This window comes from Pelmatolapia mariae, linkage group LG14 (genome assembly GCF_036321145.2).
Source record: "Pelmatolapia mariae isolate MD_Pm_ZW linkage group LG14, Pm_UMD_F_2, whole genome shotgun sequence".
Taxonomy (NCBI): Eukaryota; Metazoa; Chordata; class Actinopteri; order Cichliformes; family Cichlidae; genus Pelmatolapia; species Pelmatolapia mariae.
The window spans coordinates 25,156,655-25,170,980 of record NC_086239.1 but is presented as its reverse complement, the minus strand read 5'-3'; the positions used below and the strand labels follow the sequence as shown (position 1 = coordinate 25,170,980).

At 38.1% G+C, this 14,326-nt stretch overlaps 2 protein-coding genes across 2 annotated transcripts; both read right to left on the bottom strand.

The window, feature by feature from the left end:
• Window positions 1-213: 213 nt before the first annotated feature.
• Window positions 214-4,414, bottom strand: LOC134641152 (extracellular calcium-sensing receptor-like). The gene is made up of 6 exons (XM_063493402.1): window positions 4,224-4,414; window positions 3,707-4,004; window positions 2,694-3,488; window positions 2,297-2,524; window positions 1,981-2,104; window positions 214-1,127 (listed from the first exon to the last, which is right to left on the bottom strand). Exons 1-6 carry the CDS (start codon window positions 4,298-4,300, stop codon window positions 214-216), a joined length of 2,436 nt encoding a protein of 811 aa, XP_063349472.1. The 5' UTR covers window positions 4,301-4,414.
• A 3,115-nt stretch (window positions 4,415-7,529) lies between these two features.
• On the bottom strand, window positions 7,530-13,786 carry LOC134641201 (extracellular calcium-sensing receptor-like). The gene is made up of 6 exons (XM_063493488.1): window positions 13,608-13,786; window positions 13,078-13,369; window positions 12,154-12,948; window positions 11,771-11,998; window positions 11,518-11,641; window positions 7,530-8,443 (listed from the first exon to the last, which is right to left on the bottom strand). The coding sequence occupies exons 1-6, from the start codon at window positions 13,682-13,684 to the stop codon at window positions 7,530-7,532; spliced, it is 2,430 nt and encodes an 809-aa protein (XP_063349558.1). The 5' UTR covers window positions 13,685-13,786.
• Between the last annotated feature and the right edge of the window lie 540 nt (window positions 13,787-14,326).

Below are 14,326 nucleotides of genomic sequence, written 5' to 3'. Positions count from 1 at the left end.
GTTATCAGTCACTTGGTATCTTTTTGTTGTTGTTGTTTGAGTAAGTTGCAAAGTAAGTAATGAAAACATATCACAAAGGAGAAGTAGTTTCTATAAAGACAGTATCAATTGGAGTGTATCCTGCTGACAGCATCTTTCTATTCTGACAGGATGGTGACCAACTAATTATGTAAAAATGATCAAATTAAAATCCAATTTCACCGCATTAATTTTTCAGAGTGAATTTGGTGCCTTCTTCCCCATCATGTATTTCTTTGTATTCTTCTCTGGTTTCATTAAGATTATATAACATTTGGGTATGAAGATGCAAATTAGCAGTCCAAAACTTGATGCAAGTATAGCAAATATTTCTACAGCAACACTGAACTTCCCAGGGGAGCTGACATATGCTGGGACAAATGTTATCCATACTGCACAGAATATCAACATGCTGAAAGTGATAAATTTGGCTTCATTGAAATTATCAGGTAGTTTTCGAGCTAAAAATGCAAAAATATAACATAACATAGCCAAAAGTCCTATATAGCCAAGCACAGCCCAAAAGCCTATAGCTGAGCCGAGGGCACACTCCAATGTGATCTTGTCTTTAATTTCCTTAAAATTCTTAAATGGAAAAGGAGGAGAAATTGTTAGCCAGATGATACATATGTTAATTTGAATAAGAGTAAATGCTGTAACACAGAGTCTCTGCTGTGTCTGCCCAAACCATCTTTTAACATTACTACCTGGACGTGTAGCTCTGAAGGCCATTAAAACAACCATAGTTTTTCCCAGAAGACAAGAGATACAGAGGACAAAGGTGATGCCAAATGCTACATGACGGAGCATACAGGACCAATCAGAGGGCTGACCAATGAAGGTCAGAGAACACAGGAAGCACAGAATTAATGAGAAGAGCAGCAGGAAACTCAGTTCAGAGTTGTTTGCCCTGACTATAGGAGTTTTCCTATATTTGAAGAAAATGAGTATCACACCAATCGCCATGTGTGCCCCAAATAAAGATGCCGCACTAAGCAGTGCCCCCATAATTTCTTCATATGACAAAAACACTGCTTCCTTCTTTATACAGGCATCTCTTCTTTCATTTGACCAAAACTCAGGTACACATCTCACACAGGTGACAGGATCTGGAAATTAATATTGAAGCAGATGTTACATTTACTCAGTACAGTTGTTTATGCCTACTACGTTTACTGGTGTTATGAAGTTGAAAAACAACATTATTATTGAATGACAGCTACACTGTTTTGTGATTACGGGCCCTCTACACTTCTATGTGGACCTAATGTATTCATATGTATTAATCTTTTAAACTTAATTATTAGCATTTTGCATTCAAGTTTCAACTTTGTGAAAGACTTCTTGATGCTTGTTTCATTCAGTTATAATGTTCATGGTATTCAATTCCTGCTTATTACACAGAAAATGCCAAAGGTGTTTCCTGGTGGTCAACACTATTTTTAAGTTTGGTTATTAATATGTTATTAAATAGACGAAATAGGCGGTTTTGCATTTTGCAGCTCTGTTTTCTGCTTATTACACAGCCTCTTTGACAAGTAATTGAGTGGTAATAATTCAGAAATTACCATATTATTACATTTTTGTTTTAGTCTTGTTTCCCTACTCTTTCCACTTTTTACCTAGCTTTCCACATTATTACCCTTTGTCTTTGGGACCTTATTATCCAACATCAATTTTGGCTTAATATTTCTGGATTGTAACCACTGTTGCTACCAAGATATTACTTTGATGATAAGTGGTTATCACTTTATAACCAAGCTGTAATAGAAAGTGCAGGCATACACACTAACCTGAGGCAATGAGTTAAATATTTTCAAATAATCCAATCAGGTATTCTAGATGGAGATTATCTCTGCATAAAAGCATTAATCAAAATGACTAAATAGTTATCATATGGCCTTCCTACATATGTAACATTGCGTTGCAACACACCAAAGTTAAAATGAAATATCACCACACCTGTAACATTGCTGATTTCTCCCTCTGCACATCTTATACAGTCATAGCAGCAAACAGGTCTTCCTTTCTGGAGAACCTTGCGTGTTCCTGGGGGACATTTTTCATTGCAAAGTGACACAGGAACCTGCATGATCAAGAACATTCAACTGTGTATAGACATTGAGAAAAAAATGTGTCTATTATGTTCTCAGCCAAAAAAATAAATAAAACTCTTAATGTTGAAGCATCAAAACCAAAATAAACAAAGTATGTACATATGTATAAATTAAAAAACAGAACAAAAACATAAAAACAATGAAATTGTACGATAGCTTACCTGCTTTGAGTTTCTTGCCCAAATTAAAGACTTGTTTTGCAGATTTAGCTGTTTTTCTGCAGCTAATGATGGATTATAAAGACCAACTGTTACAAACTCCACAACGCCGTTTTCTCGTGGCTGCCAGTTTATAATGTCATACTTTGCTGCTGGATCTCCATTCTCATTAAAGTGAACCTCATCTCCTTCCTTAGTTGTGAAATGGATCTTTCGTATGTGTTGCAGAACCTAAGGAATATGTTATGACTCAATTCATTCCATGACAAAGATTTTGCACACCTACTGACTGAAAAATATTCTTGTAAAATTCTTCTAATTCTTGTATTTTTAATTAAAAAATCTTTTTGATAACGTATCTTAATGTGAACACTGTAATGTAAATTAGCAAAAAGCTCACCATGAATGGATCTAGCTGCACATTTCTGTTACATGTTTTATTACAGCTGAGGATATTGTGAAGTGCATGGGCCACTGCATACACTCCTTTGTAGACATTGTTAAAGAGAGGCATGAGAGACATGTCAATGAAGCTATTTTGAACTCCAGTCACATCTTCATGCCCAGTACACTCTCTCTGAATGTTTGCTGTTGATTTTGACTGCCTAAACCTACAGTTAAATAATGCCTCCCAGAACTCAGTAAACAGTTCATTATTAGATGAATTCAGCGGCTTCTCATTCAGTATGAACTCTCTCAGGCCAGTGATATGTGCTTTAGGAATGGAAAGACCTATGGCACCATCCAGTATGTGATGTGTGTCCATTTCTGCTGTTTGTGAATCAAATATCCAAGACTCACTGCCTACCCACTGGTACCCAGACAAGTTATGGTATGAAAACTCAGGTAGCAGTATATTAAGATCTGCACGGGCAAGGAACCCAACAATCACCTTGGAGGTTGAAGCCTTCATAATGTCAATTATCCTTTGTATTTTGGGATATGGATCTGTTCTAAAGAAAGATACAGAATACTCCAGACAGATGCCCAGCTGCTGTGCAGTTTCTGTGAATGTGGCCATGCCATTATTTCCATAATCATTATTGGATCTGATAGCTCCAACCCAAGTCCATCCAAAATACTTGACCAAATGTGCCAGGGCTCTGCTTTGGTAGTAGTCACTGGGTATTGTTCTGAGGAAGGATGGGTACTTGGTTTTGTCACTGAGACAAGCACATGTGGCAAAGTGGCTGATCTAGAATCAAACATAAAGAACTTATAAATAAAAAAGACAGAATGAGAAAAGTTGTAGCTCTTAAAAATAAAATATTCAAATTTACTTTAAAAACATTTTGTAAAAATACAAAAATAACAACTGTAAAATGTACAGGGCAAAGTGATCTAATATAATAAAGATTGTTTTGCAGTATCAATAGATTTAAAAATAAGATTTCATATTTATAAAATACCCACCACTGGTATAAAAAAAGGTCCAATGACAGTAGCTACTGCTATGGTTGTAGAAGAAGAGGTTGCTCCTATAATGGCCTGCACATGTGCAGGTCTGGTACACGGTGTCTTTGACGGTGCAGACACAATTTCATTACCATTAGCTAAAGCCAGTGTAACTCCTACACTTCTGGCATCAGATCCACAATTGTCATAGATTTTATAGCCCACAGAGATTCCTGGCAGTAGGTCTGTACTGTTATTAATTTCCTTAATGGCAAAAAGCATAGCCTGGACCACCTGTAAATCTCTGAAATTTAAACTTAATTGAGACAGTTATGAATAATTTGCATTGCATCGTGTTCCTTAAAACAGTCACAAATAATTATGTATAAATCTTAAAATAGAAACAAAAGCATTTCTCATGAAAACATTTAAACGAAGGAATTTAAACAACTGAGAAAATCAAAATACATTTTACTCTTCTTTTGATTCCCAACAGATTCCTTAAATGTAAATGGATTTGTTGTGCGTCATTTACCTGATACATTGTAGTGGCAGAGGTTTGATCATATAGGAATCTTTTCTGTCTTTCCAGCTTGTGTGTAATGAGAACATCCCCCCCAATACAATATCTCCATTCTTAGATAGCAGTGGGTTCTCAGGATCTCCTCTACGCCTGCACACTGGCTCCTCAGCATAAGAGGCAGATGCCACTAACAGCAGTTGCAGAAGTGCCCATCCCTTTTCTGGCCATCTCTGTGTTGATGTCATTTCTTGAGCTAAACCACTTAGTGGCATGAGAGTACTGCAATGAAGATGAAATACTTAAGCTGGTATTTATACCTTTTGGTGCAGCATAAGAAATAACTGAATAGAGAGAGTTCATTCCCAGTTTCAGCAAAATGAGGGACATGCCCAAATTTGCCATTTAATGTAGGTTCATATATGTAAAATAAGGATATACACAGGTTCATTTAAATATGAATTAACAATGCAAATCACAATTCATTACAAATGAATATGTAGAAAAAATATTTTTCCAATACAGTACTTTTATAGAGTACGTTTTTACAGCACTCTTAGATTAAGTTACAGTCATCCATTTACTTACACTTTCACATCTGTGATGCATAGATGTGATATTAAGACATGTCATTAGTCTGATACCAATTTCATTCTGAAGTTTACATGACATGCTGAGGAAGATTTATACCATTGAACCCTACTCTAAGAAACTGTCATGGATTTAACAATGTCTTTGAAGTGTGGTTTAAGATAAAGTGTATAAAGTTTTCACATCATGTGTAGCGCCATCTTGAATCAGTACAGAACCTGATGTCACTAGGTTGGTTGTTTGGTGTTACATCTTTTGCTAGATGCACTGAAATGGGGTAATCCACCTGTGGGCCCTAATGTTTGGGTTTGTAGATCACTTTGCAAATTACAGTTGTGTGGATAAGTACTTGCTTGAGTCAGTTGCATCGGTGGTTCAACAGACCCACAAGTTGAAGTTGACACTGTCCGTTCGGTGTTTGCCGTTGAGTCATGTGGAAAAACCAAGCATCACATCAGCTGGCAGTGCAGATGTCCTTAACGTTCAATGAGTAACCTAGGCTAAAGTTATTTGTTACACTACTCGATACTTTCTCATTAGTCTCTAAAATGACCAGTTATGTTGTTTGGATGAGCTGCATTTTATCGCATAAAATATTGCTGATTGCATCCAATGGACATCTGCTCTGCCAGCTTGGTCTGTATACTGACCCAGCAAGGAAAAATCAGACTTGGCTTTAGCCTGTTGGTCCGGTGAACCACTGGTGCACCCACAAAAACAGCCTCTCCTCTACAAAGTCCTCATATATAAAGTACTATACAATACTCAGCATTACAGTTAACAAGTGTATTCTCCCATTTCAGTGCAGCAAGCCATCAAGAAAAAAGAAACACCTATTGCTTAAAACATGGAAGTTGAAAGTGGACAGTATACACTCAAAAAAATGAAATTGGGTGGCTGGTACATGTTCAAGACTCAAACTTGTAATTTGACCTAAATAATTTTATGTTTCTATGGTGAACGCAATTAAATCATGTAGCATCTGCATGAAATTCAGCAACTTAATTTGTTCTTGTTGACATGACATGATACAATCTAGTACGAGTGGTTAGTTGCCTGGACTCACGAAATTCACAAGATCACATTAGATGTCAAACTGCAGGAAAATCGCTGGAGTTTTAAGAGGCAGACAACTACACCCACACCACGTGTATGCTATCGCTATTTATTGTGGTTTAACCTGTCAAGGACAAAAACGTACAGAAAATTCTGCATCGAGCCTTGTAATCATAGCTTTCCTAGTTTTGTTAAGCCTGGATTGACAGCTTGGTGGCGTGATGGTTAGTGCTGTTGCCTCACAGCAAGAAGGGCCTGGGTCCAAATCCATAATCTGGCTGGTTTGCAGTGTGTAATTAGAGTTAGGTTAATTAGTGATTCTAAATTACCCATGAATGTAAGTGCAAATGGTTGTTTGTCTCTATAAAATCATCAACCCCCTTATTGGTTCATTAAGCAAGACTAGCAGCAATTGCCTTGATTAACAAAGTAGTTGTTCAAACAACAAGATTTCATTGTCTTTTCCTAAAGTTTTTAACTTGTGTAGAATGAATTAAAACAAATTTCACTTTACATACTTCAATAAATCACTTCAAGTCAATGTAAGTATACTACATTGATCCAATGTAATCTGATTCCATTAAACCACCAAATGCCAAATGTGTTGGTTTGACATGGTCAAAAATTGGTTATTGTACTTGGTTAAATCACATGGCACACAAAAAAGGTGCCATGATTAAATTGTGTTCATCCAACAACAGATTTTTTTGAGTGCATCCTTGTTTTTTTTTTAAACATAAAACTCATTTCTGCTGCTAGGAGCAGTATGACTCTTTTTAGAGCAGTGCTCCATGGAGTAAGTTACCCTTAATACATGTAGAGTTTAATGTCCACCTTCAGTAGCTAGACTTTGTGTCACTGACAATGGGCCAATCTACCTGGGAGACAGATTCCATTCAGCATCAGCAACAATGTACCAGATGTGAGATGAAGAGCTAACACAGCACAAAGGCAAGAGCACATGAACAGCAGTTTAGAGGTATTTTAGACATTCAACACCAACAGATTATGTTTATTTACTGTAATTTTTGTTTACACTAAAAACTCATGTTCTAAAGTACCATATATTATATTTTGTTCTGATCTTACACCAAAGAAGAGCTTGACTGTTATTGCTGTTAGCAATACATTAAGAGAAAAAAAGTAAAAACTTTCTGATTTCATTTGCTATGTTTTTGTGTCTAGCTGCTCTTTCAGAATCATGAATGAAACACATCCATGGACAATGCAAAGCAACTACTGTCATCAAGTTAGACTGTGCTGCAGTAATCAATGGTTATACATGGAAGCCTGTTGATAATGAGAACAAACAAGATAGGGAATAATAGATACTCTTCCTGTTTTTATCAGCATTTGCATGTTATTCAAATGAAAACCTTCCAGAGTTTGACAGAACAAAATAAAAGTATGTCATTATGAATGTGTAAATGACTCAATAACTTTTAGTTATCAGTCACTTGGCATGGTTTTTTTTTTTGTTGTTGTTGTTGCTGTTGTTTAGGTAAGTTGCAAAGTAAGTAATGAAAACACATTAGAAAGGAGAAGTAGTTTCTATAAAGACAGTATCAATTGGAGTGCATCCTGCTGACAGCTTCTTTCTATTCTGACAGGATGGTGACCAACTAATTATGTAAAAATGATCAAATTAAAATCCCATTTTACTGCATTCATTTTTCAGAGTGAATGTGGTGCCTTCTTCCCCATCATGTATTTCTTTGTATTCTTCTCTGGTTTCATTAAGATTATATAACATTTGGGTATGAAGATGCAAATTAGCAGTCCAAAACTGGAAGCAAGAATAGCAAATATTTCTACAGCAACACTGAACTTCCCAGGGGAGCTGACATATGCTGGGATAAATGTAATCCATACTGCACAGAATATCAGCATGCTAAAAGTGATAAACTTGGCTTCATTGAAATTATCGGGTAGTTTTCGAGCTAAAAATGCAAAAATAAAACATAAAATAGCCAGAAGTCCTATATAACCAAGCACAGCCCAAAAGCCTATAGCTGAGCCGAGGGCACACTCCAATGTGATCTTGTCTTTAATTTCCTTAAAATTCTTAAATGGAAAAGGAGGAGAAGTTGTTAGCCAGATGATACAAATATTAACTTGTATAAGAGTGAATGCTGTAACACAGAGTCTCTGCTGTGTCTGCCCAAACCATTTTTTAACATTACTACCTGGACGCGTAGCTCTGAAGGCCATTAAAACAACCATAGTTTTTCCCAGAAGACAAGAGATACAGAGGACAAAGGTGATGCCAAATGCTACATGACGGAGCATACAGGACCAATCAGAGGGCTGACCAATGAAGGTCAGAGAACACAGGAAGCACAGAATTAAGGAGAAGAGCAGCAGGAAACTCAGTTCAGAGTTGTTTGCCCTGACTATAGGAGTTTTCCTATATTTGAAGAAAATAAGTATCACACCAATCGTCATGTATGCCCCAAATAAAGATGCTGCAGTGAGCAGTGCTCCCATAATTTCTTCATATGACAGAAACACTGCTTCCTTCTTTATACAGGCATCTCTTCTTTCATTTGACCAAAACTCAGGTACACATCTCACACAGGTGACAGAATCTGGAAATTAATATTGAAGCAGATGTTACATTTACTGAGTATAATTGTTTATGCCTGCATTTGCATCTACAAAAACATCCATGTAATATTCTACTGGTACTGTACAGTCAGAAGATGATAACCAACAAATATACTCAGTGACTGCTACACTGTTTTGTGGTTAGGTAAGGATGGACAAATGAGACCTTTAAAGTGTTCAATAGCTCTTGTGATTATGGCATATTTTTTGTTTCCATTTTAAAGCAAAGTGCATAATGTTATAATTTCTTTCCAAGGAGCACAGAAGTAGAAATGTTCATATATACAAATTTATAAAGCTCTGCATACACCTCTGTTTTTTGGATATAATAATTGGCAATGAAAACAACCTCAAATACTATTTTGTGACCTCATTTCTGTTATTGAGAGGAGAAAAAAAAATGAGCTCAACATTATTTTTCATCAACAACAAACACTAGCTATGATTGAGAGGCCTAAACAAGAATTATTGTGTCTACTTATTGTGACTACTGTATGTATAAATATGATTTTGTAAGGCACCAAAATAAATACAGAAAATAAAGTGAACTCATGCAATTTAGCACAGACTACTTTTTGATTTCTTCATGTGAGAAATTTTTATCTCACTTTATTTTTCAATTCTAATTCATGACTGAGACCTGGATGAGCACCAGAAAATGGATGGATGATTTCCACTTCACCATATACCATATTCATATTGATAGCTAAAGAGGTTTTTACTGTATAACCATATCCACACTGTACACTGAACTCAAGATTACTCTAAATCGAGATTACTTTCAACTTCCAGCGCCCCCCGTGTGCGGCAGCCTAATCAGCTCTGCTCATTCTGAGTTTCTTTCTTTCTTATCTTTTTTCTTCTCGTAATTTTTATAACTAATGTATTAGTAGACTCTGCAACCATGTTCTACCGTTTTGTGTTAGTTCTGGTTGTTTTTCTTAGTTTTTTTCTACTTTTTTCACCCGTGTCTGGGGATCCAGAGCAGGGATCCTTTGTTTACAGTAAGGATCAGCTGTTAGCGCTGCGTCCCGCAGCGGTACTGCCTCCGGTCCCTCTGACCACCACCAGTAGGCAAACATGGGGTTAGTATCTTGCCCAAGGATATTTGGCATGCAGCCAGGAGGCAGCCTGGGATCGAACCACCGACCTTCTGATTAGTGGCTGACCTGCTCTGCCACCTGAGCCACAGCCACCCCAAGGAATGGGAAGGACAGCTACAGGCAGAAGATGGAGAACCAGCTTCAGCAAAACAATGTTGGTGAAGTCTGGAGAGGCCTCAGAACCATGCAAAGGGTCGAGGGTCATCAGGTCCTGCGCGGACCAACTGTGTGGGGTGATGGAGCACCTCTTCAACCTGAGCCTGAGGCTGGGGAGAGTCCCACAGCTCTGGAAAACCTCCTGTGTTGTACCAGTGCCAAAGACTTCTCGCCCCAAGGACCTCAACAGCTACAGGCCGGTGGCTCTGACATCCCACCTGATGAAGACCCTGGAGCGGCTGGTCCTGGCTCAGCTTCGGCGTCTGGTGAGCTCATCACTGGACCCACTTCAGTTTGCCTACCAACCTGGCATTGGAGCGGATGATGCCATCATCCACCTCCTACATCGTTCCCTCACTCACCTGGAGACCGCTGGGAGCACTGTGAGAATCATGTTCTTTGATTTCTCCAGTGCCTTCAACACCATTCTTCCCTCGGTCCTGAAAGACAAGCTGGAGAATTCCGGAGTGGACCATCACCTCACTACCTGGATTTTGGACTACCTCACCGACCAACCACAGTATGTGAGGACTCAGGGCTGTGTGTCGGACAGGGTCGTCTGCAGTACGGGGGCCCCATAGGGAACGGTTCTGGCTCCGTTCCTCTTCACCATCTACACTGCAGGCTTCTCCCACAACTCCACCCAGTGCTTCCTGCAGGAGTTCTCTGATGACTCTGCAATAGTCGGCCTCATCACTGATGGGGACGACAAGGAGTACAGAGGACTGACCCAAGACTTTGTGGACTGGTGCCAGCAGAACTACCTCCAGATCAATGCCAGTAAAACCAAGGAGCTGGTGGTAGACTTCCGCAGGCACAAGCATCCTCCACTGCAACCACTGAACATCCAAGGTATGGACATTGAGGCTGTGGACAGCTACAGGTACCTTGGTGTTCATCTGAACAACAAACTGGACTGGACTCATAATTCAGAAGCCCTCTACAGGAAAGGGCAGAGCAGGCTGTACCTGCTGCGTAGACTCAGGTCGTTTGGAGTGGAGGGCCCACTCCTGAAGACCTTCTATGACTCTGTTGTGGCCTCAGCCAACTTCTATGGCGTGGTCTGCTGGGGTGGCAGCATCTCTGCCGGGGACAGGAAGAGACTGAACAGGCTGATCCGAAGGGCCAGCTCTGTTCTAGGATGCCCTCTGGACCCAGTGGAGGTGGTGAGTGACAGGAGAATGGTGGCTAAGCTGTCATCCCTGATGGACAACATCTCCCACCCCATGCAGGAGACTCTGACAGCACTGAGCAGCTCCTTCAGTGGCAGGCTGCGGCACCCACGGTGTGGGACGGAGAGATTTCGCAGGTCTTTCCTCCCCACTGCTGTCAGACTCCACAACAAAGACTTTAACTGATCAAACACACACATCCACAAATGTGCAATAACACTAATGTGCAATAATCTTTTCTGGCATCGTTGTATTTTTACTCAGTTGTATATAGCATTTGTATTCTATTTTTATCTTATTGTATATTTTATTCTATTTTATTCTACTGTATATAGTATTTTTATTTTATTTTATTCTATTCTGTACAGTTGTGTACTGTATTTATTCTTATTGTATTCTAATTTTTGCTACATAACTTTTGCACTGTTCATTTCCTGCTGTGACAAAACAAATTTCCCACGTGTGGGACTAATAAAGGTTATCTTATCTTATCTTACCTTATCTTAAATAGAAGACTATTGATTAAGAAATTCTCCCATGAGCTTCTAACATGTGTTGGAAGTATTTATAACTGACAATAACTTGCCAATGAAATGCAAAAAGCCTTAAAAAATATCACCACACCTGTAACATTGCTGATCTCTCCCTCTGCACATCTTATACAGTCATAGCAGCAAACAGGCCTTCCTTTCTGGAGAACCTTGCGTGTTCCTGGGGGACATTTCTCATTGCAAACTGACACAGGCACCTGCATGAATTTTAAGCAATTTATTAATATTGAAGCATTAAAATAATGTCAATAATAATGCAAAAATAATTTAAATACATACTGACATGTTAAAAGTAAAATAGAAGGGAAAAATGTATCACAGCGTACCTGCTTTGAGTTTCTTGCCCAAATTAAAGACTTGCTTTGCAGATGTAGCTGTTTTTCTGCAGCTAATGATGTATCATACAGACCAACTGTTACAAACTCCACAATTCCATTTTCTCTTGGCTGCCAGTTTATAATGTCATACTTTGCTGCTGGATCTCCATTCTCATTAAAGTAAACCTCATCCCCTTCCTTTGTTGTGAAATGACTCTTTCGTATGTGTTGTAGAATCTAAGACATATGACATAGCTAAATTAGTTTTGACACATACCCTGAAAACAGACTGGCTGAAGAATATGAAAGAAACCATTTCTTTAAATTAAAACTGTTTTCTTGCCAATGTGACCTAATATGAAAAATGTAATTTAAGCTATTAAAAAGCTCACCATGAATGGATCTAGCTGCACATTTCTGTTACATGTTTTATTACAGCTGAGGATATTGTGAAGTGCATGGGCCACGGCATACACTCCTTTGTAGACATTGTTAAAGATAGGCATGAGAGACATGTCAATGAAGCTATTTTGAACTCCAGTCACATCTTCATGTCCAGTACATTCTCTCTGAATGTCTGATGATGACTTCAACTCCTTGAACTTACAACTAAATAGTGTCTCCCAGAACTCAGTAAACAATTCATTATTAGATGAATTCAGTGGCTTCTCATTCAGTATGAAATTTTTTAGGCCACTGACATGTGCTATGGGAATGGAAAGACCTATGGCACCATCCAGTATGTGATGTATGTCCATTTCTGCAGTTTGTGAATCAAATATCCACGACTCAGTGCCTACCCACTGATACCCAGACAAGTTATGGTACAAGAACTCATGTAGCAGGACATTCAAATCTGGACGGGAAAGGAAAGTAACAATCACCTTGGAGGTTGAAGCCTTTATAATTTCAATTATCCTTTGTATTTTGGCATATGGATCTGTTCTAAAAAAAGATACAGAATACTCCAGACAGATGCCCAGCTGCTGTGCAGTTTCTGTGAATGTGGCCATGCCATTATTTCCATAATCACTGTTGGTTCTGATAGCTCCAACCCAAGTCCATCCAAAATACTTGACCAAATGGGCCAGGGCTCTGCTCTGGTAGTAGTCACTGGGTATTGTTCTGAGGAAGGATGGGTACTTGGTTTTGTCACTGAGACAAGCACATGTAGCCAAATGGCTGATCTAAGAGAGTACAACATTTAAAAAAATAAATGTATGTATATATATATATATATATATATATATACATACATATTTGAAGAAATTACAAAAAAATCTATCTATCAGATATAAAGAAAGAAGTCTACCCACCACTGGTAGAAAAAAAGGTCCGGTGACAGTAGCTAACGCTATTGTTGTAGAAGAAGAGGTTGCTCCTATTATGGCCTGTACATATGCAGATGTGGTACATGGTGTATTTGAGGGTACAGACACATTACCGTTAGCCAAAGCTAGTGTAATTCCTACACTTCTTGCAACATTGTCACAAGTATCATAGATTTTATAACCCAGAGAGATTCCTGGCAGTAGGTCTGTATTTTTATTAACCTCCTCAATGGCAAAAAGCATAGCCTGGGCAAACTGCAAATCTCTGAAATTTAAACTTAATTGAGACGATAATAGACACTTATGAATAATTTGCTTTGCATCATGTTCTTTAAAACAGAGACTAATAATTATGTATAAATCTTTAAACAGAAACATAAGCATTTCAAACAAAAATATTTAATGCGAACAATTTACAAAACTGAGAACATTAAAATATTTATCAAGTCTTATTAGCATCTACATATTTCAAGCAGATTCTTTTAAACTAAATTAATTTCTGTGGTGTCATTTACCTGATACATTGTAGTGGCAGAGGTTGGTTCATGTAGGAATCCTTTCTCTCCTTCCAGCTTGTGTGAAAAGAGAACATCCCCCCCAGTATAATATCCCCATTCTTAGATAGCAGTGGGTTCTCAGGATCTCCTCTCTGTCTGCACACTGGCTCCTCAGCATGAGAGACAGATGCCACCAACAACAGTTGCAGAAATGCCCATCCCTGCTCTGGCCATTTCTGTGTTGATGTCATTTCTTGAGCTAAACCACTTAGTGGCATTAAAAGTATCTTGATGAAAATGAACGTGTACTGGTATTTATACCTTTCAGTGCAACATAAGAAATAATATAATAGTAACAGTGTATTCTCTATAGATCTACAAGGTTGGGCAAAAGGAGGGACCTGCCCTAATTTACATTTTAATGTAGTTTAATATATGTAAAATAATGGTATACACACATATGCCTATTTAAATATGTAACAGTACAAAACCTTTTCAAAATAAATATGCACAAAAATAGTTTTGCACGTGGGAAATGTGCATTGAGATCTTCTTATATGGCAATGAAGGTCATATATTTACTCTCTTATCAAGTCAATATCTTATTTGGATGCACTGAAATATTATTTACTGTATTTACACAACAAGTCACAGTCATCTATTCATCTCCATATTCACAGTGAAGATGTAATATTTTGAGCCTAAATTCATTCGCTCACTCTCACATACGTACATTC